Raw genomic sequence first — 25,948 nt, 5'->3', positions numbered from 1 at the left:
ATGAGATTTAAGACAACTAGAGAAGGAACCCACTAAATTGCCAGAAACAAGAGTAGAAAGAAACAGCAGTTATCAAGGAAGATTTTAATTGCTTCAAAGAGGGAGAGGAAGAAAGCACAGAAATCTAACGCAAGTAAAGGCACAATGAATGTGGAGTTGAATGGAACCAAACCCTTTCTTCGGTTAAAGTTATCCTTTTTTTTTTTTTTTTTTTTTTTGCGTGTGGTTTTGATGGTGGTGGTAGTTTTGTTTCGTTTTGTTTTTAAGAGATGAGTCTTGAAGGCAGAGTTGTAATGGCCCTCCTCTCTCCCCTCCCATTCCCGAAATTAGGGTAGCTTAACAGAAAGCCACCTTGACCACATGGCCAGGGACTGAGATTCAATGGGGAAAGAAAGACTGTAGCTGGAATGTGAAGAATTTGATTTGCAGTTGATTGCAGATTGGGTTTCCGGAAGGGCAGACAGCTCAGTGTAGTGCCATCATAGGGCCTCAGATGCCCACACTCCACCCCCAGGGCTTCACAAAAGGGAAGGACCCTGGAGTCACCCTTCTCCCCCACCCCCCATAAGCACTCAGCCTACAGATTATTTCAAGTGATCAGGAGAATTAAAACACACCCCAACCCTGAGTTGCTCTGTAGCAAGTCTATTTACAATTTTTTTCTCACCTCTCCCTGGAGGTAAATCTGGGTTTCAAGTTGGGAAGCCATGGGGTAAGCGAGTTCCCCAGTGCAATGGCCGATGACGAGTATCCTTGCCACTGCCAGTTAGCAGGGCTGGGACGAGCTCTCGGTGACAGCAGCCTCACATCCATCAGCTAGGGTAGCCCTAGGTTCTCACTCTGTTGGCCTACGCTGTAAAAATGATGGGGCTCTGCAGCGGAGCAAATCCCCATGACAGAGAAAATCACACCTGGAATATCAAAGTGCTTTGGTCCAGGTTCAGTGACCAGAGAAGGGGAAAAGGGGCATCTAGCTCATTTAAAAACCTGGAGGCCACCACCCTGCTTCCCAGACAGGGCAGTAAGAAACAACTATAAAGTTTTTCTCATTAGGGAAAAACATCACAAAACCAATCCCATACAAGGGCTTTTAAGACAGCTTCCTGATGCTTAGCTGGGCAACGTCTCTTCCTTCTGTGGGGGCACAAGGGAGTTAATGGGACTGGGCAACAGCCTCAACATGAGACCACCCAATCTTCCATGAAAGAGACAACATTCCCACAAGCAGATAAAAAGAGCAGTTTAAAAGGTGAGGAGTTTTAGTGCTTTTGTAGCCAGCCCACCTTAAACCTAAATTAGAAGCTTTTTACAACATACAAAATAGACTGATAACTATGCAGATCACATTCCCATCTTCAAGAGTAAATATACATGGTAATAAATCTATTATTAACAGCGGGACCAAATAACATATAAGGCAAAGACATTTAAACAGGTGTTGTATCATCAACATGCTCTGAAAAAAACTCATCTGACTAGATCTAGACCTAGGCCTTTTTGCATGAGGCCAAGACAACAAGTATACAATCAATACCCATGTGACACAGTCCAAGTGCTGGGGAATATGAGGGGCAGCGGGCCGTGGGGAGGAAGATATCAGCCCCAGTGAAAAGCTGGGGTTTGGCTTTACTCGTGATATTTTGATGCTCTATGTCTGAGTAAAGGAGGAAAAAAAAAAAACACTTTGATAATGTTGTACAAAAGGCATCGACTCCCATTTCAAAAATAAATGGGAAGACTTCACAGTCAAAGTTCAGTCACTTGTCAGTATCTGCCCTGGAACTCTACTGCAGTATCAACTCTTGTACTCTCTCCTTTTCCCTCCACTAGCATCCCCTCTCTCAGTTGTGTCTGGTTTGTTTGTTTTCTGAGACGGAGTTTCACTCTGTCACCCAGGCTGGAGCGCAGTGGCGCCATCTCCACTCACTGCAACCTCCACCTCCTGGGTTCAAGCGATTCTCATGCCTCAGCCTCCCCAGTAGCTGGGACTACAGGCACATGCCACCACGCCCAGATAATTTTTGTATTTTCAGTAGAGACGGGGTTTTGCCATGTTGGACAGGCTGGTCTCGAACTTTTGAACTCAGGTGATCCGCCTGCCTTGGCCTCCCAAATTGCTGAGGTTACAGGAGTAAGCCACAGTGCCCGGCAGTTCTGTTTGCTTCAGGATGCTAGGGATACTTCTGGGAGATAACTGCTAACAGATTAGAAAGAAGAATGATACATAAAAAATGATTAGGAAAAGTTTGGTGACAGACCTAATCATGGTCTATCCCAGAGTTAATATGGTCCAGGGGATGGCAAAGGACAGCAGATCCCATACACATTATCCCCATTGAGCCCTCCCTCACCTAGCACTGGGGAGACTTGGGTTTCACCTGGCACCATGGACAGATCCCTAGCCTGTGATCCAATCAACTGGAAAGGTCCCTAAGACAGTTTAAGCCTGTGATGTGTGTGATTAAATTTTTAAGCTAATTTTCCCCATCCATTTCAAAGAGTAGCCATGGTCTCCTTGCTCTCATGCCACGCTCTGAGCAGCCTCTATACGTAGCAACAGTTGTAGAAAACCAAAGCATCTGGTGTGTCGAGCCCAGGAGCCCCATCCTGCTGTCGGAAAAAAAGAAGTCCTCGTCCAATCAGCTTCCTACCTAGACTGGGGACCTCCATTTTCTCTGTGCTCTTTAGGACCTGGAAGACAAAGAAACAACCTATGGCTGGCTGCCAAGGAAGACCTACTGAACTGAGGCAAATCTCAACAAAGTCTTTGTGCTTCCTGGCATAGAAGAGAATCTGAATATCCTCATAAGCCTCTGCTCACTTCTTCACCCTTCTGTACTGTGCTGTGTTAAACCGTGCAGTCCTGGGAAGGCAAGGGTGGTAGAGAAAGGAAGAGTCTGCTCAGTCAGGTGGGCTGTGAACTTCAGTACAGGCAGGACTTAAAAGTCCTTTGCAGCCCCACAAAGCCAGGTCCGTCCATGAGGGGCTTCAACCTGCCCTTCTTTGTTATCCTGGAGCACCTTCCAGGGGCTGAAGGACAGAAAGAGCCACTGACAACTTCAGGGCCAGTCAGAAAAGACTGAGGCAGACTCAAGATTGAGGTTAAGGCCCAGGCCCACACCCTATCTTCCTATCTCCCACCAGAGGTTTTTGGGGTTTGTGAATCAGGAATGAATGATGCCCTCCATAAAAAGTGACTTTTCTTTCAAGGGCATGGGTTGTAAGGGGGAGGAAAAACATCCCTCAGCTTAGCACCCTGAAGCAGTGGGGTGAGGGGTCCCAGAGGGTTCAAATGGCTCCTGGTCCCTTTGCTGCAGAGAACTGACTAGTTCTAAAATGGTCTTCCATTTATTTCACCCTTTCTTTTTGTTAAATGTTAAGTTCAACTGATTAGTATTTAGTGTTTATATCCAATTTATCCCTGGGGTGGTGGTAGGGGGGCAGCAGGTGAGAACAAAAACAAAATACCCCTAAAAATAAAGCAGACCCAATTCCTTGCCCTTTCTCCAAATATGACCTTTAAAACAGATCACTTCTTGGCAAACTCCTTTCTTGCTTCACTAAAAATGCTCCCCTCCCACCCATAAGTCCTGGTCATGCCAGCCTCCTAAATGATGAAATATAATATACCTGCCAAGCTTCCCCCACAGTGGACAGGAGAAGGAAGGAGTACTATTCTCCACCCTGCCCTAACAGTGAGTTAATTCATCACAACAAGGCACCTTTCCCCAAGAGGAAGGCAGGAGACACGGAAACTTGATCCTCATGTGACTAGCAGGGCTTGCTGGAGGAAGGATGGATGCAGGGTTTGAGATCCTACTGTCAATATAGAGTCTGATCACCAAATCCAGAGATGAGATGCATAGATGGAGGCGAGCTGGGAGGACACTTGGAGTCTAGGGGTTGATTGCATTGGAGAAACATGTTAGGAGCTCTCATGCAGGTTTCAGGGGAATGGAAGGGACCAACTGAGAAGAAGAGAAGGTCCATCCTTTTCCTGAGGAACAGGACCAAGCCAGGCTTCACCTGAGAATGGGTGGCAGAGGTGGGGCTCCACGGGCAGCTGAAAAAAAACAAAATAAAAACCACACACATACAGGTCACCCACCAGAATCTGAACCCACACATTCCTAAAATGAGAGACAGGCTCTTTAAGCTAACCTTTAAAATCTGGGGACTATGTGTTGTTGTTTTGCCTAAGAAAATGAAGATGAGAGGCCAGGCAAGGTGGCTCACGCCTGTAATCCAGCACTTTGGGAGGCCGAGGCGGGCAGATCACCTGAGGTCAGGAGTTTCAGATCAGCCTGGCCAACCAGGCAAAACCCAGTCTCTACTAAAATTACAAAAATAATCCGGGCATGGTGGCACATGCCTATAATCCTAGATACTTGGGAGGCTTAGGCAGGAGAATCACTTGAACCTGGGAGGCGGAGGTTGGGGTGGGCTGAGATGGCACCACTGCACCTCCAGCCTGGGTGACGATAGGGAGACCCTATTTCAAAAAAAAAAAAAAAAAAAAAAGACAATGAAGATGATGAGAAGCAATTTATTTTTATTTATTTATTTTTTTGAGACAGAGTCTCCCTCTGTCACCCAGGCTGGAGTACAGTAGCGTGATCTTGGCTCACTGCAACCTCTGCCTCCTGGGTTTCAACAGTTCTCCTGCCTCAGCTTCCCAAGTAGCTGGGACTACAGGCTCGTGCCACCACGCTCGGCTAATCTTTCGTATTTTTAGTAGAGACGAGGTTTCACCGTGTTAGCTAGGATGGTCTTGATCTCCTGACCTCATGATCCGCCCACCTCAGCCTCCCAAAATGCTGGGATTACAGGCGTGAGCCACCGCGCCCAGCCTAATTTTGTATTTTTAGTAGAGACAGGGTTTCACTATGTTGGTCAGGCTGGTCTCAAATTCCTGACCTTGTGATCCACCCACCTCGGCCTCCCAAAGTGCTGGGATTATAGGTATGAGCCACTGCGCCCGGTGAAAAGCAAATTTTAACCTAAGAAAACGCACAAATTCTACATTCTATGCAATTATGGAAAAACCTTATTATTATTATTCTCACCTCGGTTTGTTTTGCTGGGATATATCCTCTGAAAGTGTTTATATTCTTCTGGAGCAGGAAAGTCTTCTACTGGATGGAAGGAATACTTTGACTCAAAATCATCTGCGAAAAAAATAGAATATTAATTCCTATCATCCTTGCTTGTGCTCCCACAGGTCTCTGATCGCTTCGACCCTCCCCACTTACTAATCTCTCAGGCATTCTGAGGTACTGTGAGGACCTACTGCCCCACCAAACCAACCACCCTGAGAACAACAGCAGCATCACCCCATGTGCCTTGCATGCACAGAGCATGTATTCGAAACCTCTCTGCACCAAGTAATCCATCTTTGAGCCCATTCTTTATTTTTTTTGACAGTCTCGCTCTGTCACCCAGGCTGGAGTGCAGTGGTGCCCACCACCTCGCCCGGCTAGTTTTCTGTATTTTTAGTAGAGACGGGGTTTCGCCATCTTGGCCAGGCTAGTCTCAAACTCCTGAGCTCAGGCAATCTGCCCACCTGGCCTCCCAAAGTGCTGGGATTACAGGTGTGAGCCACCAGGCCCAGCCAATTCTGGGTGTTAATAACATCTTACAGACTGTCACCACGGGAAAACAGCTGATCTAAATCCAGAAATTGTTAGGAATTAATTTAAAATGGGAATATTTGTCTATGGCTAGTGAAGAGGTTTGACCAGATAATTCCCTTTCAGTCCATGTTACCTTCACTTACATAGTTGGGACAGCCATCTCAAGGCTTCTACTCCTACTTTCTATGGCCCCTCCATCAGAAGGCTCAAATTTTCTGTAAGTGCAGCTTGATCACATCCCAAAGCTTTCTACAATAAGGGTATATCTTTAAAGCAAAAATCCTGGCATACCTAATAGGAATAGACTAGAACATGGAGGACTGGGGTAGGTAAGGACAGCAACTATTAAAGAATCTAGAAGCTGGGCATGGTGGTTCATGCCTGTAATCCCAGCACTTTGGGAGGCCAAGGTGGGTGGGTAGCTTGAGCCCACGAGTTCAAGACCAGTCTGGGCAACATGGCGAAACCTCATCTCTACAAAAAAAAAAAAAACAAAATTAGCCAGGCATGGTGGTGCACACCTGTGGTCCCAGCTACTTGGAAGGCTGAAAGATGGGAGGATTGCTTGAGCTTGGGAGGTCGAAACTGCAGTGAGCTGCGATTACGCTACTGCATTCCAGCCTGGATGACAAAGCAAGACGCTATCTCAAAAAAAAAAATCTAGAGTGTCAGGGCTGCAAGGGACCTTTCAGAGATTTCTTCCAGGGGTCCTCAACAGACGGGTCTAACAATAGCCTATGGACAACCTTTACTTAGGGTTACATCCCAGAACCAAGGAATCAGAATCTCTTAGGTAGAGCCCCCCAACATTTATAATCTTGGAAAAGTTAATCTGATATCTGATCTAGTCAACCTAATTTTACAAATAAGAGAAGTGTGGCCCAGAGAAGTAACGTGACTTCCTCGAAATAACACTGCTAGTTAGTGGCTTTGGATTACTGTGTGTAATGTTTTGGGTTTTGCTTTTTTTTTTTTTGAGATGGAGTCTTGCTCTGTCACCCAGGCTGGAGTGCAGTGGCACAATCTTGGCTCACTGCAACCTCCACCTCCTGGGTTCAAGAGATTCTCCTGCCTCAGCCTTCTGAGTAGCTGGGATTATGGGTGCGTGCCACCATGCCCAGCTAATTTTTTATATTTTTAGTAGAGACAGGGGTTTCACTATGTTGGCCGGGCTGGTCTCAAACTCCTGACCTCAGGTGATCCGCCTGCCTCGGCCTCCCAAAGTGCTGCGATTACAGGCGTGAGCCACTGCACCCAGCCGATTTTTTTTTTTTTTTTTGAGACAGAGTCTCTCTCTGTTGCCCAGGCGGGGGTGCAGTGATGTGATCAATGGCTTGCGGCAGCTTCAACCTCCCTGGACTTAGGCAATCCTCCTGAGTAGCTGGAACCACAGGCGTGTGCCACCACACCCAGCTAATTTTTTTATTTTTTAGAGAGATGAAATTCCACCATGTTGCCCAGGCTGGTCTTGAGTTCCTGGGCTAAAAGCAATCCTCCTACCTTGGCCTCCCAAAGTGCTGGGATTACAGGCATGAACCACCACGCCCAATCCTTTTTTCTTTAATATTTTTTGTCATTCTTTCCAGGCAATGTGCCATGGGACTTTTTTTTTTTTTTTTTTTTTTCCAAGAATTCCAAGAAGAGGCTGGGTGTGATGGCTCACATGTGTAATCCCAGCACTTTGGGAGGCTGAAGTTGGAGGACTGCTTGAGACCAGGAGTTTGACAGCGGCCTGAGCAACAGAGACCCAGTCGCTATAAAAAAATAATTAAAAATAATAATTCCAAGAACAATCAAGTGTTTTGTTTTTGAAGAGCTAGAAAGGAACACTCCTTCCTAGGAGAATACATAAGTCCTGTCTGAATAATCCTAAAGAAGATAGAGTCTCTGACCTAAAAGCTAGCTACAAAAACTGATCTTTGGAGTGGATTTAGAGTTAGCACAACACTTGCTGATTTTACTTCAATCTATTCCAAAGCATCCATGCTTAGAATTCACATCAAGATAAGGAAGTCAATGAATACAGCCCATACGTCTGAGGATGAAGTCAGGAGGAGAATTATTGTGAACAAAGGATCCCATGTGGCCATTCCCACTCTATGGTGGCCATCTGGCAGCCATGGCACTGGAGTGGGTGAAGTCACCGCAGGAACCATGAGACTACAGATAGCTAGCTACTCACCCAAGAAAGACCGGACGGTGGTGATAGAATCTCTGTGGCCATTCCTCAGGGGTGGCGGAGGAGGAGGGGGTGGCCCAGCTGGCGTCCTTGAGGGTGGAGGTGGGGGCTTTCCTCGGCTCGGGGGTTCTGACCCATGCATTCGGTACGGTGGTGGGGGAGGGGGAGCATCCCTGGCACCATTTCGGATCACAGGTGGTGGGGGTGGAGGAGCTGCAATTAAAATCCAAAGTAGTTAGGTTTGGATGTGGAGACGGCAAGGGGTAGAATGACTTGAAACACATGAGCTTAAAAGAGTAACACATCCCACAGAGGCTTACAGTGCCTGGTTCCCCTTTGTCCTTATTACTTGAACAGCATCACCACTCTTCCAGATACCAACATTCAGAATAAATGTATGGCCTTTTTACATTTCCTACCAGTCAGTCAAGAACCCTATCTGTTCTTGATTTTTTTTTTTTTCTGCTTTTCCATGCCTTCCTCCACAATTCTAATTCAGGTCTTCCTTATATTTAGCCTGTTCTACTGCAAAAGCCTTCCGAATGTTCTCCTTGCTTCGTCCCTTACCCCTCCAAATTCGTTTTGCATAACACCAACTCACCAATCTCCCTAAAAACTTGATCCAGTTTTTTCAAAGGCTTTGCACCGCCTAAATCATAAAGTCTCAAACCGTGGCTGGGTGTGATGGCTCACGTCTATAATCCTAGCACTTTGGGAGGCTGAGGCGGGAGGACTGCCTGAGCTCAGCAGTTGGAGACCAGCCTGGGCAACATGATGAAACCCCATCTCTACTAAAAATACAAAAAATTAGCCCGGTGTGGTGGCGTGTGCCTGTAGTCCCAGCTCCTCAGGAGGCTGAGGCACAAGAATTACTTGAACCTGGGAGATGGAGGTTGCAGTGAGCCCCGATTGTGCCACTGCACTCCAGCCTGAGCAACAGAGAGAGACTCCATCTCAAATACATAAATATGTAAAAAAATAAAGTCTCAAAGCCTTTGCTTACATAGTAACCTACCACACCAATCAGCCTGAGCTTGGCTTCTCCTATTCCCTTCTTACTGCTAGGCTAGGTTAGGAGCCCTCCTCTGCACTTCCACTTCAGCTTGTGCGTACCTACCATTTGAACAGACTATTATTTCTTCTGTGTGCTCTTCCCCCAGTATACTGTGTACCCCTTGATGTCAGAGCAGTTCCTCCTTCTGGGTTCCCAAGTTCAGCCAAATGTACAGCACAAAGCAGGTGCTCAATGTTTGCTGAATAAACCGAATTATATGCTTTGCTCTTGTGACTCCCCTCACAATATTCTGATATCCCCCCTTCTCTTACTATCAAATCCTCCCTATCCTTCAAGGTTCAATCCAAGTCCCATCTTAAGGCTTTCCCAAAGCAATCCATTTTCTTCTGAGTCCCTCCACCTCTGCTCTCCCACAGCATATACAGGCTGTCACTTACTCTAATATCAATGAGTGATTTTCAAAATATATACAGCAGATTCATTGTGGGAAGTTACATATGTCCAGTAACAGTCTCATTGCTCAAACACTGCAAACATCTCTTTTGGAATTGCCTCCAAAACAAGTTTATCAGTCAGAGCTATAAACACTATTATATGATGGTCACATTTCATTTCTGAGGTCGCCCCACCACCACCACCAATGAAAATATTCATACCTATGCCGGGCGCGGTGGCTCACGCCTGTAATCCCAGCACTTTGGGAGGCTGAGGCAGGTGGATCATGAGGTCAGGGGTTCGAGACTCAACCTGACCAATATGGTGAAACCCTGTCTCTACTAAAAATACAAAAATTAGCTGGGCTTGGTGGCGGGTGCCTGTAATCCCAGCTACTCAGCAGGCTGAGGCAGGAGAATTGCTTGAACCCAGGAGGCAGAGGTTGCAGTGAGCCGAGATCGTGCCACTGCACTCCAGCCTGGGCAAGAGTGAGACTCTGTCTCAAAAAAAAAAAAAAAAGAGTTTGAGTCCAGCCTGGGCAACACAGACCTCATCTTAAAAAAAAAAAAATAACAATAAAAAATTTAATGAGCCAGACATGGTGGCAACATCCCTGTAGTCCTAGCTACCACAGAGAAAGAATGGAAAAGTGGGAAGCAAGAAAGCCTGCAGACATTTAAAAGTGCTCAGCTCAACCCACAGAAATTGCATTTTTCTCTCCTTCTATTCCTGGATGAGGTCAGAAAGATATGAGCTATGCTCAGTCTTTTGTAAAATCCCTAAGTTAAAAAAAAAAAAGTAAAACCTGAACTTTATAGAATCAAGGGCCACCTTAGGACTACCTCATTATGGCTAAAGCTACGGAGATATGGGATCAGGAATGCAGTAGGCCACTGTTTGGCTGCCCTATGTTAGATGGCCAGCTGCTAGAGTACAATCTGTATGTACCGAACAAAGCAGTTGCACACAGGTTAATGGACTTTCAATGCCTTGCTACTTAATGATATAACCTTTACCTTTTTTTTTTTTGGCGGGGGGACAAGGTCTTGCTGTGTTGCCCAGGCTGAAGTGCAGTGGCACTATCATAGCTCACTGCAACCTCCACCTCCCAGGCTCAAGTGGTCTTCCCACCTCAGCCTCTCAAGTAGCTGGGACTACAGGCATGCACCGCCATGCCAGGCTAATTTTTTAAAATTATTTTTTGTAGAGACAGGGTTTTGCCATGTTGCCCAGGCTGGTCTCGAACTCCTGGGCTTAAATGATCTGCTGGCCTCAACCTTCCAAAGTGCTGGGATTAAGGCGTGAGCCATCATGCCCAGACTCCATGACATAACTCCTTAATCAATGTTCTATACCTGTAGAAACTGACTTTAAAATAAAAGCTAAGGGCTGGGCGCAGTGGCTCACTTGAGGTCAGGAGTTTGAGACCAGCCTGGCCAACATGGCGAAAACCCGTTTCTACTAAAAATACAAAAATTAGCCAGGTATGGTGGCACGTGCCTGTAATTCCAGCTAGTCAGGAGGCTGAGACACAACAATCACTTGAACCTGGGAGGAAGAGGTTGCAATGAGCAGAGATCACACCACTGCACTCCAGCCTGAGCGACAGAGCAAGGCTCTGTCTCAAAACACAAACAAATAAATAAATAAATAAAGGCTAAGAAGCTGTTTGTGGAGGGTATGTCTCAAAGTCTAATGATTTAAGGATATGGGAGCCAAAATTCCCACGTCCAATAAGGCCCCAGAGAGCTGTCATGGTCTCCCTCACTCTAAAATTTCAGTTATGCTAATTATAAGATTACACAACCTCTTCTTTTTCCAGGGTTCCTAAATTCCCTCTTCACCCAGCTTAGGCTCCATTATTGCAATCACTCCCTCACATACACCGTTCCCTTCCTGCCCCACTCTCCCTTAGAGTCGCACATGCCTAAAACATGCTAACGCTGGTTAAATACAGCTCTACTCTTATTTTGTACCTGCAAATCACAACTGAACACACGAGACTAATTAATCTCACATGAAATGTATGGCCCATAATCTCAAGTGGGCCCCTTCGCGTGGTTGCCTATCTGAGCACATTTCTCTAGTCCACCCACACTCCCACGCTCCAGATGACCATTTCATGCCTCTTCTCTCTCCTCAACTCTCCTTCTCCTTCCCTTGCCGCAGTCACAGCTGATGCTCTTGCTTTCCATTTCACTGAGAAAACAGAAGCAAATTAGAATAAACTTTCCACATGCTTCTACCACTACACCCACCTACCCACTTGCTTCTAAGCCTATATGCTCTGCCTCCCCTCTTGTTACTATGGAAGAACTATATTCCTATCTAAGGCCAACCCTTTATCTATGGATCACATTCTCTCTCCTCTGCCTCCTCCAGGTCATTATTCAGGCAATCTGTTCCCTCTCTTCTGATTCAATTTTTTCCCTCTCTCCTAAGTTTCATGCTACTCATTCCATCAGCATACAAATAGGTCTCCCATCTTGGGATGGGAAAAAAACAACTCTCAACCCCACATCTTCCTCCAACAATCACTTCACTTATCTTCACCCTTCTCTCCTGGACTTTACAGCGAACTCTTTAAGAGATTTCTACATTGCTATCTCCAATTTCTCTCCTCCTATTCCTGCATTCTTGAACCCACTCCAATTAAGCTTTCACTTTCACCCTCCACCACTCCAATGAAACTTCTCGAAAGGGTCCCATGATACTAAGACCAATGCCAGTTCTTGGTCTTTAACTTACCTGACCCATCTGCAGCACTGGGCACAGCTGACCACTTACTCTACCTTGGAGTTTTTTCATCACATTCTTGGTTTTTCTCCTTCCATCCTCACTAGAAGCTTTTCTGTTTCCTCTGCTGGGTATTCTTCATCTCTTTTGCCTCTAATGCAGGAGGGCAAGGGCTCAGCGCACCGCCCCCCCCTTTTTTTTTTGAGATGGACTGTCACTCTGTCGCCCAGGCTGGAGTGCAGTGGCGTGATCTCGGCTCACTGCAACCTCTGCCTCCTGAGTTCAAGCGATTCTCCTGCCTCAGCCTCCTAGGCCTCTTCTTATCTATATTCACTCCTTAGGTGACTTCATCCAGCATGTGGTTTTCAATACCATTCAAATGTATCTCCCCAGCCGAAACCTCTCCCCCCAACTTTGGAGCCTGATAACCAATTACCAATTCATTGTCGCTTCTTGAGTACCTAACAGGCATCTCAAACTTGTCTCAAACTGAACACCTATCTTCCCACAAATTCACAGTAGTCCTAACCATCTGGCCATTTACTGCAACAGCCCAGTAACTGGTCTCCTTTTGTCACATTTGTCCTCCTGCAGTCTGTTCTCAACATAGGAGTTAATGATCTTTTTAAAAGGTGAATCAAAGCATACTTCTGTTTAAAACCCTCCAGTGGCTTCCCATGTCACACAGTTAAATCCAAGGTCTTTGCAAAATCCTGCAGTGCTCTCCCCTGCAGCTCTAGCTTTCCAACCTCCAAGTCCTACCACTCTTACCTCCCCTCACTCTTTCTAGTCTTGCCACAATGGCCCCCTTGCTGTCCCCAAAATGTTTCAAGAATACTTCTGCCTTACGGCCTCTGCATTTGTTGTTCCCACTGCCTGCAACAGCTGTTCTCCTAGATAACTACTAAGCTTACTCGTCACTTTCTTAAGGTCTTTGTCAAATTTTCACCGTATCAGTAAGGACTGTCCTGACTCGCTCCCCACTCCTCCAATTTAAGATATCATCATCCGACTTCCGCCCCAGTATATCTTATTCCTTTCCTCTGCTTTGTAATTCTCTAAAGCATACTGCATACTATGTATTTATATATTTTACTAGTTTGACTGTCGAATTTTTTGTCTTTTCTATTTATTGCTATTTCCCTACCAACAGATCTGATACATAAAAAGGTACTCAATAAACCCACTGAATGAATAAACGAATTACTGTCTTCAAGGAGTGCTCTGGGGAAAGATAAAATCAATATTCACAGCATGATGGGAAAAAGGTGCTTCCAAGCACTTACCTGCTCCCCGACTGGGAGGGTCTCGGGCTGGGGGAGGTGGCCTATTACTCAGTAAAGAGGGGGAGGCTGAGGTGGGTGGAGGAGGTGCTAGGCCTCTGACAGGCCCTGGTGTCTTCCTATGCAAAGAATTGTGTCTCTGTGGCAGCTCAGGGGCTGACTCATTAGTGGGGCTAGAGGGTCCATTGGGGACCCCAGGAGGCTGGCGGTAAGGCGGAGGAGGAGGAGCCAGAGACTGGCCACTTGGTCCCGTTCTGATATTCACAGGGGAAGGAGGTGGTTTGACTGGGGGTGGAGCAGGAGGTCCCTCTCGACCAGGGTGAAGCCTTTGTCCAGGCGTCGGTGGCAAGGGTTTCTCTCTGTTGTAGGCGGGGGCTTTGTTGCTGTGCATAGGCAGAGGTGTGGGGGGTGCGTTGGCACGCCGCCCTGGGGGTGGCGGGGGAGGGGCAGAGGAGCTGTGCTTCATGCCCGTACTGCTGGTGGTATTAGGCCGAGAGAGGTCCGGTAAAGAGGGTCTCTGCATCCGGGGCAGTTCTGGGAGTGAGGCCCGGCTGCTGTCTGTATCATCCTGAGGACGCCCGCTGGCTGCAGATACTGGAGGCCTTGGGGCAGCAGCTCGAGAACTGGGGACTTGCAGGGCTGGCTTACCAGCTAGGTTCTCTACAAATACATAGACAACACAGGGTCAACAGAGCTGGACAGATATTGGTCAGTATCTCTACTTCACTCAGCTCCTTAGTGCGACCTGCATGACAGCAGGGAAAGGAATTGAATAGTTCTGGGTTTTTTGGCGTCTTTTTTGTTTTTTGTTTTTTTTTGAGACGAAGTTTTGCTGTTGTTGCCTAGGCTGGAGTGCAATGGTGCGATCTCAGCTCACTGCAACCTCTGCCTCCTGGGTTCAAGTGATTCTCCTGCCTCAGCCTCCTGAGTAGCTGGGATTACAGGTATGCGCCACCACACCTGGCTAATTTTTGTATTTTTAGTAGAGACGGGGTTTCACCATGTTGGACAGGCTGGTCTTGAAATCCTAACCTCAGGTGATCCGCCCACCTCGGCTTCCCAAAGTGCTGGGATTACAGGCATGAGCCACCACGTCCAGCCTAGTTCTGGGTTTTAATATGGTTTCAGGCTCAGGATACATTGTTATTCATTTTTAAATGTTACTTTATTTTTGACAAGTAATAATTTTATGTATTTATGGGGTACAATGTCTTGTTACATGTATACATTGTGGAATGATTAAATCAAACTAACATATCCATCACCTCACATATTTTCTTTTTTAATGGTGAAAACACTTAAAATCTACTCTACAACAGGCGCAGTGGCTCACGCCTGTAATCCCAGCACTTTGGGAGGCCAAGGTGGATGGATCACTTGAGGTCAGGAGTTTGAGACCAGCCTGGCCAACATGGTGAAACCCCGTCTCTACTAAAACTACAAAAATCAGCCATGTGTGGTGGCCTGTGCCTGTAATCCCAGCTACTTGGGAGGCTGAGGCAGGAGAATGTCTTGAACCCGGGAGGCAGAGTTGCAGTGATCCAAGATGGTGCCACTGCACTCCAGCCTGGGCGACAGAGCAAGACTCCATCTCGGCGGGAGGAGAAAAAAAAAGAATAAATAAAATAAAATAAAATATACTCTTTTAGCAACTTTGAAATATACATTAAGTATAATCAGGGGTCACCAACCCCTGGGGCCATGCACCTGTACAGGTCAGTGGCCTGTTAGGAACGGGGCACACAGAAGGTGAGCGAGCAAGCATTACTGCCTGAGCTCCGCCTCCTGTCAGACCAGCAGCAGCATTAGATTCTCACAGGAGGGCGAACCCCATTGTGAACTGTGCATGTGAGGGATCTAGGTTGCATGCCCCTTATGAGAATCTAACTAATGCCTGATGATCTAAGGTGGAACAGTTTCATCCTGAAACCATCCCCCGCCCACCATCTATGGAAAAATTGTCTTCCATGAAACCAGTCCCTGGTGCCAAAAAGACTGGGGACTGCTGCAATAGATCACTAAAACTTACCCCTCCTGTCTAACTGAAACTTTGTACCCTTTGACCAACATCTCCCCTTTCCCCATCCCAACGCCTACTGCCCCCAGCCTCTAGTAACCAACATTTCACTCTCTACTTCTACGAATGAGTTCAACTGTTTCAGATTCCACATATAAATGAGATCATGCAGTATTTGTGTTTTTGTGCCTGGCTTATTTCACTTAGTATAATGTCCTCCAAGTTCATCTGTATCATCAGAAATGACAGAAGTTTCCTTCTTTTCTAAGGCTGAATAGTATTCTAGTGTATATATGCCACATTTTCTTTATCCAAGTTGCATCCACTTTCATTTAATCCCTCAGCTTTTGCTGTATTCTACTCTATAACTCCTCCCCTGCTCCCAAGTCTTTCTTCCCCCGACCTCTACCATACTCCTCAACCTGAGATGGTCCACTTGGGACATCAGAAATTAACACACCAGGGAAATACCCTGGGAAAGTACTCATCAGATACCTGAACCATCCTTGGCTCCCACAGGTCGAAGCTTCGGCACTCCTCCTTGGAAGAGACCTCCCTTGGGCTGCAGGGCAGCTCCTCCAGAGCCATAGCCACCACTGCTTCCTTTGGGCTCTGGAAAGCATAGCAGTAGGGTTTTCATTTCACATGCTCTCAGCTGGTGACCAAGTCAATCATGAGGGGAAACCACTCCTCTATCTGGGCTATCGCTTGCAAACAAACCAGTCTTGTTTTTGCCCTTCTATTTAAAAAAGCAGGCCTGGTACAGTGGCTCATGCTGCTAATCCCAGCATTTTGGGAGGCCAAGATGGGAGGATCACTTAAGCTCAGGAGTTCGAGAGCAGCCTGGGCAATATAGTAGGACCCGTCTCTACAAAAAATTTCACAAATTACCTAGGCATGGTGATGCATGCCTATATAGTCCCAGCTACTCGGGAGGCTGAGATGGGAGGCTTGATTGAGCCTTGGAGGTCGAGGCTGCAGTGAACTGTGATCGCACCACTGCACTCCAGCCTGAGCAACAGACAAAGCAAAACCCTGTTTCAAAAAAAAAAAAAAAGAGAAAAGAAAAGAAAGGAAATTAGGCCTCTCTGCTCCACAGCTTTGTGTAGGGATGAAACTCTGTTGTGATGAAAGAGAAAGAACAAGTGAAGCCGGGCGCGGTGGCTCACGCCTGTAATCCCAGCACTTTGGAAGGCGGAGGCGGGTGGATCACGAGGTCAGGAGATGGAAACCACGGTGAAACCCTGTCTCTACTAAAAATACAAAAAATTAGCCGGGTGCCGTGGCGGATGCCTGTAGTCCCAGCTACCCGAGAGGCTGAGGCAGGAGAATGGCGTGAACCCAGAAGGTGGAGCTTGCAGTGAGCCGAGATCGTGCCACTGCACTCCAGCCTGGGTGACAGAGTGAGACTCTGTCTCAAAAAAAAAAAAAAAAAAAAAAAAAGAGCTGGGCGCGGTGGCTCACGCCTGTAATCCCAGCACTTTGGGAGGCCGAGGCGGGCGGATCACAAGGTCAGGAGATCGAGACCATCCTGGCTAACACGGTGAAACCCCGTCTCTACTAAAAATACAAAAAATTAGCCGGGCGTGGTGGCAGGCCCTGTAGTCCCAGCTACAAGGGAGGCTGAGGCAGGAGAATGGCGTGAACCCCGGGGGGGCGGAGCCTGCAGTGAGCCGAGATCGCACCACTGCACTCCAGCCTGGGTGAAAGAGCGAGACTCCGTCTCAAAAAAAAAAAAAAAAAAAAAAGAAAAAGAAAAAGAACAAGTGGCCGATCTTCCTTTATTTAGGGCAAAGGGGTAAGGGGGTTAAATAAATGTTTGGGGGGCCAGGCGCAGTGGCTCATGCCTGTAATCCCAGCACTTTGGGAGGCCGAGCAGGTGGATCACCTGAGGTTAGGAGTTCAAGACCAGCCTGGCCAACATGGCGAAACCCCGTCTCTACTAAAAATACAAAACAGTAGCCAGGCGTGGTGGCACGTGCCTATAATCCCAGCTAGTTGGCAGGCTGAGGTATGAGAACTACCTGAATCCGGGAGGCGGAGGTTGCAGTGAGTGAGCTGAGACCGTGCCACTGCACTCCAGCCTAGGCAACAAGAGTGAAACTCAGTCTTTAAAAAAAAAAAAAAAAAGAAAGAAAGAAATGTTCAACGTAGTTATCTGGGCTCTTCTCTCCACATCTCAGATGATAGAAGGCTAAAGGATCAGGGACCAATACGTGAGCACTCTCCAGAGGCCTACAGGAATGGACACTTGTAGCAATCATAAAATCAACCTTGGTTTCAGTCAAGAGGTTTCTAGGAATGTGACAGTGTCCTCAAAGGACAGTCAAGGATGTGCCCTGATGAGCATTAGTTACAATAAGAGATGGCAGCCTTTTTTTTTTTCCTTTTTGAGAGACAGGGTCTTGCTCTGCTGCCCAGGCTGGAGTGCAGTGGTGCAGTGACATGATCACAGCTCACTGCAGCCTCGAACTTCTAGGCTCATGCAATCTTTCCACCTTGACCTCCCAAAGTGCTGGGCTTATAGGCATGAGCAACCATGCCCGGTGAGATGGTAACCTTAATCCTGAGATGCTCTCCAAGAGTCAAGAAGAAACTTCTAAGGTTCAGAAGAATGAATGAGAATAGAGCCAAAGCACATCCCAGGACAAAACTCTCCCACTCAAGCCCCAACAAAAATAACAACCCAGCCAAGTCTCCAAGTCACTCCTGGAATCCTGCCAGTTCACTAGGAAATGAAGCTCAGACTCACTCTCGAGGATGGGAGCACTCCGATCATTAATGTTGGTCACCTTCTTCAGCTTGGTCCCTTTGCAAATGTCCTGTAAGAGGGCGCCTCGACCCCGCTGCTCATCTCTACTCAGCTTGGGCTGCTCTGTGTTTGCCTGGAGGATAAGAGAAATATAAGTTCACCCTAAATAGTTCCCTTTATCGGCCGGGTGCAGTGGCTCACGCCTGTAATCCCAACACTTTGGGAGGCCAAGGCAGGTGGATCACTTGAGGTCAGGAGTTCGAGACCATCCTGGCCAATATGGTGAAACCCCATCTCTACTAAAAATACAAAAACTTAGCCAGGCATGGTGGCACATGCTGTAATCCCAGCTACTCAGGAGGCTGAGACAGGAGAATCGCTTGAACCCAGGAGTTGGAGGTTGCAGTAAGCTGAGATCACACCACTGCACTGCAGTCTGGGCAACAGGGCAAGAATGTGCCTGCAAAAAATAAAAAATTTTAAAAGAAAGTTTCCTTTATCACAAGCTTGGGATAAATGACTTAAAGCAAACTGGATTCCATGAGATGTCTGTCTAATCTCATTAGATATACATGCCAAAGAACAATATCAATGTGCATTATCCTCAGTTTTTTTCCCTCTTGTTCTATCTTCTGTGAAGGAGCTCCATTTCCTTCTTATTCAGAGGCTTCTGATGGGAGGCCTGCAGTAATAGTTATCTTTGTGCTAGTCTGCATGTTAGACACTATGTATGTTAGACACTTAATGCGTATCATCACCATCAAGGCAAACATTTAGTGAGTCCCTACTATGACTTAGGCACTGTAGTAAGCACAATATTTGCCTTAGCTCATTTAAGTCTCGAAACCTTCCCATGAGAAAGGTATTATTATCATTGTCACCATTTGGAAAGGGTGGGCCAGAAGCTGAATATCTATCTAAGGTCATGCAACTAGTGAACGATAAAACAAGAGTCCAAACTCCAACAGTGACACTAAAAACTCGTATCTTATCTCAACTAACATACCCTACTGTCTCTCTATTACTTCAATTTAACCTCTAAATAAAGTTATACAGTAAACTATATTATTCCCATTCCAAACATGAGGAAACAAAGGTTTAGGACAGTTAATGTCACATCATTAATAAACAAACAGCCAAGATTTGAATGCTCTGATTGTCTCAAAGCCCCAGGCCTTTTCTACTCTCTGATTGCTTTTTTTGCTTTTTGCTTTTTTTTTTTTTTTTAAGACAGGGTCTTAGATTCTATCATCCAGGCTGGAGTACAGCGGTGCGATCTCGGCTCACTGCAAGCTTCACCTCCTGGGTTCCCGCCATTCTCCTGCCTCAGCCTCCCGAGTAGCTGGGAAATATTTCAACAACTCCTCATGATCGCCAGAAGAAATATCTAAACCCTCAGCTTACATCTCCAGCTGCATCTGCTACCACATCCCCTCAAGCAATAATCTAAACCTCTATATGCTTTCTTACAAATCAGCACGAGGCCAGCACAGTGGCTCACACCTGTAATCCCAGCACTTTGGGAGGCCCAGGCAAGAGGATCACTTGAAGCCAGGAGTTCAAGACCAGTCTAGGCAACAAAGTGAGACTCTGCCTTTACCAAAAAAAAAAAAAAAAAAAAAAAAACTTACCTTTTTTTTTTTTGAGACAGAGTTTCAAGTGCTGGGATTACAGGCGTGAGCCACTGCACCCGGCCTAAAAAAAACTTTTTTTTTTTAATTAGCTATATACAGTGTCATGCACATGTAATCCCCTCTACTTAGGAGGCTGAGGCAAGCAGATCACTTGAGCCCAAGAATTAGAGGCTGCAGTGAGTTATGATCACAACCATTGCACTCCAGCCTGGGCAACAGAGTGAGACCCTATCTCATTAATTAATTAATTAATACCAAATCAGTATCTTTCCACATTCTGCTTCCTCAACTTCAAGTGCCCTCCCTCCCTCCTCTCTTTCTGGCTAAACTCTACTCATGGCTTAAGACTCAGCTCAAGTATCACCACCTACCTAAAAGCCTTCATTGACTGCCTCCTCTTTCTACCCCCAACATCACCATACAAGCTCTGCTTTATTTTTTTGAAACAGAGTCTCGCTCTGTCATCCAGGCTGGAGTGCAGTGGCGTGATCTCAGCTCACTGCAACCTCTGACTCCCTGGTTCAAGCGATTTTCCTGCCTCAGCCTCTTGAGTAGCTGGGATTACAGGCAAGCGCCACCACGCACAGCTAATTTTTGTATTTTTAATAGAGACGGGGTTTCACCATGTTGGCCAGGATGGTCTCAATCTCCTGACCTCGTGATCTGCCTGCCTCGGCCTCCCAAAGTGCTGGGTGCAATCTCTGCCTCTGGGGTTCAAGCGATTCAAGTGCCTCGGCCTCCCAAGCAGCTGGGATTACTGGTGCCCAACTACCACACCCAGCTAATTTTTGTATTTTTAGTAGAGATGGGGTTTCGCCACGTTGGCCAGGCTGGTCTCAAACGCCCGACCTCAGGTGATCTGCCCGCCTCAGCCTCCTAAAGTGCTGGGATTCCAGGCGTGAGCCACCGCACTCGGCCAAGCTCTGCTTTTATCTACTTCATTTATTGGGCTTCCACACAAAACTTCATCTAAAAGGCAGTTCATACATACTCTTTTTTTTTTTTTTTTTTTTTTTTTTTTGAGACGGAGTCTTGCTCTGTCCCCCAGGCTGGAGTGCAGTGGCGCAATCTCGGCTCACTGCAAGCTCCGCCTCCCGGGTTCACGCCATTCTCCTGCCTCAGCCTCCCGAGTAGCTGGGACTACAGGCGTCCGCCACCACGCCCGGCTAATTTTTTTTTTTTTTTTTTGTATTTTTAGTAGAGATGGGGTTTCACCGTGTTAGCCAGGATGGTCTCGATCTTCTGACCTTGTGATCCGCCCGCCTCGGCCTCCCAAAGTGCTGGGATTACAAGCTTGAGCCATCGCGCCCAGCCCATACATACTCTTAAAATAAAATGTCTAAAAACTACAAGTTATGAAAACAAACAGAAGTGGGTAGACCTGAACTCTAGTCCTAGTTCTGAAACAAATTAGACAGGCAAGTCACTTTTCCTCTTCAGGGTACAATTTCTCAACTGTTAAACACTTAACATATATACATAAGCACACATACACACCTATGTGTGCACACATACACACCCCCATGGCCTATTCTTCTCTGAAGTCACTTTTACTTCCAAATTTTACAAAACTAGAATGCATACAGGTTCCTTTTCTTTTTTTTTTTTTTTTTTTTTGAGATAGAGTCTCACTCTGTCGCCCAGGCTGGAGTGCGGCGTGATCTCAGCTCACTGCAACCTCCGCTTCCAGGGTTCAAGCAATTCTCCTGCTTCAGCCTCCCGAGTGGCTGGGATTACAGGCGCCTGCCACCACACCTGGCCAATTTTTATATTTTTAGTAGAAACAGGACTTCACCATGTTGGCCAGGCTGGTTGCGAACTCCTGACCTCAAGCAATCCACCCACCTCAGCCTCCCAAAGTGTTGGGATTACAGGCATGAGCCACCACGCCTGGCCTCAGGTTCCTTCTTTCTCATGTGACACCAGGTATCACAATCCAGGTATGGTTAAAGTAGCTTCCTGCTTGGTTCAAAAATCACATTGCTTTTTTTCCTATTATTGAATCTTTCAGTCTTCGAACCAATACATTCCAAAAACTCCTTTCCTTCTTGATAAGGTGTTCAACTTGATGGACTTGGCTTTAAAATGAACTGATTTTGAATAGAAGAGATGATGAAATGGTAGCAAGAAACAACCACTAAGAATCCTCAAGCCAGGCGCAGTGGCTCCCGCCTGTAATCCCAGCACTTTGGGAGGCCAAGGCGGGAGGATCACGAGGTCAGGAGTTCAAGATCAGCCTGGCCAACATGGTGAAACCCCATCTCTACTAAAAATATAAAAATTAGCCAGGCGTGGTGGCACGTGCCTGTAATCCCAGCTACTTGGGAGGCTGAGACAGGAGAATCACTTGAACCCAGGAGGAGGAGGTTGCAGTGAGCTGAGACCATGCCACCGCACTCCAGCCTGGGCAACAGAGTGAGACTCCGTTTCAAAAAAAAAAAAGAATCCTCACCACTTTTCTCAAAAATGGCAAAGAAACAACATACTAACTTTTACACAGCAAATAGTTTTAGGGGAAAACACTAGCTCCAACTCCAATGCCACCTGTCCAAATCTCCATTTAGAGTGAACCAGGACAAGGAAACCAGACATGCCATTATGGTCCTAAGAGGACCTCTCAGGAATCAGAACCAGCTGAAAAAGATGGACTTGTTTATTCTCCACCTTCCTATACCACATGTCATTGATTATACACTATGTCTTGTACAAGGAAGCCCTAAGTATCCTTTAATACTAGGAATAACAATCTGGAATGTTAAAAACAGAATTAAAGAATAGGAATGCTACAGGTAGGAAAATCAAGAAATTTTAACCAAAAGGAGTTTAAAAAAAAAAAAAAAGTATGTGAGGACCATCAACCTATTTACTCAAAGGTTATGAGATAGCCTAATGGAAGGACTACCTACCTGATGAAATGTGGGAGGTGGAGGAGGACCAGGTGGGGGTGGCGGGGGAGGAGGAATTGGCATTCTTGCCCTGCTCCCAGTTGGCACTGTACTCTCTCCGTCTTTATTTGTAGCTTTAGGTCATTCATATACCTGCAAATGAAACAGAAACTCATTAAGAACAGCTTTACCATTAGATACAAGTGCCCAGGAGAACGAGAGAACTGGGCATGGTAACCGAAAGAGACTGAACACCTTATCTTCTAGTTCCACTGTGATACAGTCCAGGGCTTGGTAAATCTGTTTAAATCAATTGTTTTAATTTCCAATTTCCTAATGACTTATGATGCTGAACATCTTTTCATATGCTTACTTGTCATCTGTTTATCTTCTCTGGTACGGTGTCTATTTAGGCCTTGTGTCCCTTTTTTTTTTTTTTTTTTCAAAGAGACTGGGTCTCTCTCCATTGCCCAGGCTGGAGCACAGTGGCGCAATCATGGCTCACTGCAGCCTAGAACTCCTGAGCTCCAGCGATCCTCCCACCTCAGCCTTTCAAGTAGCTGGGACTACAGGCACGCATGCCATTATGCCCAGCTAATTTAAAAAAAATTTTCGGGCCGGGTGCGGTGGCTTACGCCTGTAATCCCAGCACTTTGGGAGGCCGAGGCAGGCGGATCACGAAGTCAGGAGATCGAGACCATCCTGGCTAACATGGTGAAACCCTGTCTCTACTAAAAATACAAAAAAGCAGCCTGGCGTGGTGGTGGGTGCCTGTAATCCCAGCTACTCGGGAGGCTGAGGCAGGAGAATCGCTTGAACCTGGGAGGTGGAGGTTGTTGGAGTGAGCCGAGGTCGTGCCATTGCACTCCAGCCTGGGCAACAAGAGAGAAACTCTGTCTCAAAAAAAAAAAAAAAAAAATTAAAGATGGGTGCTCACTATATTGCCCAGGCTTGTCTCCAACTCCTGGCCTCAAGCAATCATCTCACTTCAGCCTCACAGCTGGGATTACAGGTGTGAGCCACCATGCCTGGCTGGCCCATATTTTTAATTGGGTTGTTTTTGCTTTTTTATTGTTGAGTTTTAAGAGCTCTTTGTATATTCTGGATAACAGTCGTTTAACAGATATGTCTTCTGCAAGTATTTTCTCCCAGTCTGAGGCTTCTCATTTTCTTGATTTTTATAACCTTTTAAAAATGTAAAAATCAGGCCGGGCATGGTGGCTCACGCCTGTAATCCTAGCACTTTGGGAGGCTGAGGCGGGCAGGTGAATCACCTGAGGTCAGGAGTTCGAGACCAGCCTGCCCAATGTGGTGAAACCCCGTGTCTACTAAAAATGCAAAAATTAGCTGGGCGTGATGACGTGTGCCTGTAGTCCCAGCTACTCGGGAGGCTGAGACAGGAGAATTGCTTGAACCCGGGAGGTGGAGTTGCAGTGAGCCGAGAGAGTGCTACTGCCCTCTAGCCTGGGCAACAGAGAGAAACTCTGTCTCAAAAAAAAAAAAAAAAAAAAAGGAAAAATCATTCTTAGTTTATGGGCCATACAAAAACAGGCTGTAGACCAGATCTGACTTATGGGCCACAGTTTACCAACATCTGGTATAGTCACATCCCTGGAATCTGACAGCCATTTATCAGGTCACCAAACACTTAACATCAAAAACTATACAGTTGTCCCTCTATTATAGTCTGCAAGTAATCCTCATTTTACAGATCAGACTAAAACCAGAACTCAAGAACAATAACTACCCCCACAAAGCCATTTTAAGGAAATCCCATTTTTTGACCCCCTCCCCCCAAAAAATGGAAGCCAAAATAACATGGCCACCATGAGTACAACTTACAGATGACAAGAAAGGTTCAAGAGGGTAACCAACCTCACCAATCAATCCATGGAAGAACTGCTTCTAAGCAAGGCGATTAATAAGATTAGAAGGCCAGGCATGGTGGCTCATGCCTGTAATCCCAACACTTTGGGAGGCCAAGACAGGAAGACGGCTTGAGCCCAGGAGTTCAAGACCCGTCTGGGCAACATGGTGAAATCCCATCTCTACCAAAAATACAAAAATTAGCCCGGCATGGTTGTGCATGCCCGTAATCCCAGTTACTTGGAAGGCTCAGGCAGGAGAGTTGCTTGAACCCGGGAGGCGGAGGTGGCAGTGAGCCCAGAACCGACCACTGCACTCCAACCTGGATGACAGAGTGAGACTCTGCCTCAAAAAAAAAAAAAAAAAAAAAAATCAAACCAGCATGGCAGCCCGCTGGGAAGGCCTGGTTCTGAACTCCTTACATGGGTGACCAAAACTTCTCTGTCAATAATGGAGTAATTTAATACTTATCTCAATGCTCTGGGAATGATGAAAGGAAAGGGAAATTTTTCCAAAAGTTCTATAAAACCAAAAACCACTGCAGGAGAGCAGCATTTGATCAGAAATGAGACTGTAAAAGTCTTCAAAATCCCAACTCCTGCCAGTGTGATGCCACTACAGGCTGGCTGCCCAATAGAGCTATTTCCTCTAACCACAAAAAAAATGACAGTACTCGGGCTAAGTGGTTCCCGTGGGGAATGGTGTCTGTACTCACTTCAAGAAATAAGCCGATAAATTCCCTCCAAGGGAAATACCTTTTTACTTCTGCTTTCAAAACTAAGGGCAGTCTTTCTTTGCCAGGTGTTTAACATATGAGGCTTTAAAAATTGATCAAAACAGGCCAGGCGCGGTGGCTCACGCTTGTAATCCCAGCACTTTGGGAGGCCGAGGTGGGCGGATCACGAGGTCAGGAGATCGAGACCACGGTGAAACCCCGTCTCTACTAAAAATACAAAAAAAAAAAAAAAAATTAGCCAGGCGTGGTGGCGGGCGCCTGTAGTCCCAACTACTCGGAGAGGCTGAGGCAGGAGAATGGCGTGAACCTGGGAGGCGGAGCTTGCAGTGAGCCGAGATCGCGCCACTGCACTCCAGCCTTGGTGACAGAGCAAGACTCCGTCTCAAAAAAAAAAAAAAAAAAAAAAAATTGATCAAAACAGTAAATCATAAGCAGAACATCTATCACCAGGTGGGGGAAAGGAATTCAAAATAAACAAAACACAGGAAGAAGTAGAAAAACAAACAAACAAAACCTTTCTTTTCTTTGAATCCCCTGGGTTTACTGTGACCATTCCACTTCCACTCCAAAGTGCCCACAGCATTAGCAAAGAAAGCCAGTAGGAAACAAAAGGGAAAATAGGCTGGGCACGGTGGTTCACGCCTGTAATCCCAGCACTTTGGGAGGCCGAGGCGGGCAGATCATGAGGTCAGGAGATGGAGACCATCCTGGCTAACACGGTGAAACCCTGTCTCTACTAAAAATACAAAAAATTAGCTGGGTGTGGTGGCAGACGCC

At 46.4% G+C, this 25,948-nt stretch overlaps 1 protein-coding gene across 9 annotated transcripts in view; it reads right to left on the bottom strand.

Moving 5' to 3' along the window:
• Positions 1-1,225: 1,225 nt before the first annotated feature.
• The window catches only part of WIPF2 (WAS/WASL interacting protein family member 2), a 60,970-nt gene continuing 36,247 nt past the window's right edge, over positions 1,226-25,948 (bottom strand). For 5 of the 9 annotated variants that reach the window (XM_055256063.2, XM_055256064.2, XM_055256067.2 and 2 more), the window contains exons 2-8: positions 22,591-22,722; positions 18,051-18,183; positions 15,794-15,910; positions 13,285-13,941; positions 7,816-8,025; positions 5,067-5,168; positions 1,226-4,063 (exon numbers count right to left, since the gene is read on the bottom strand). In XM_055256063.2, coding sequence (XP_055112038.1) covers positions 4,023-4,063; positions 5,067-5,168; positions 7,816-8,025; positions 13,285-13,941; positions 15,794-15,910; positions 18,051-18,183; positions 22,591-22,653 — 1,323 coding nt within the window. In that variant the 5' untranslated portion in view covers positions 22,654-22,722 and the 3' untranslated portion in view covers positions 1,226-4,022. The remainder of the gene's footprint in view (positions 4,064-5,066; positions 5,169-7,815; positions 8,026-13,284; positions 13,942-15,793; positions 15,911-18,050; positions 18,184-22,590; positions 22,723-25,948) is intronic. The other 4 variants (XR_010118128.1, XR_010118126.1, XR_010118129.1 and 1 more) reach the window with 2 other exon arrangements.

The sequence above is a fragment of the Symphalangus syndactylus genome, chromosome 20 (assembly GCF_028878055.3).
Source record: "Symphalangus syndactylus isolate Jambi chromosome 20, NHGRI_mSymSyn1-v2.1_pri, whole genome shotgun sequence".
Taxonomy (NCBI): domain Eukaryota; kingdom Metazoa; phylum Chordata; class Mammalia; order Primates; family Hylobatidae; genus Symphalangus; species Symphalangus syndactylus.
Note: the sequence above shows the minus strand (reverse complement) of the source record. Positions and strands in the feature narration are given on the sequence as shown.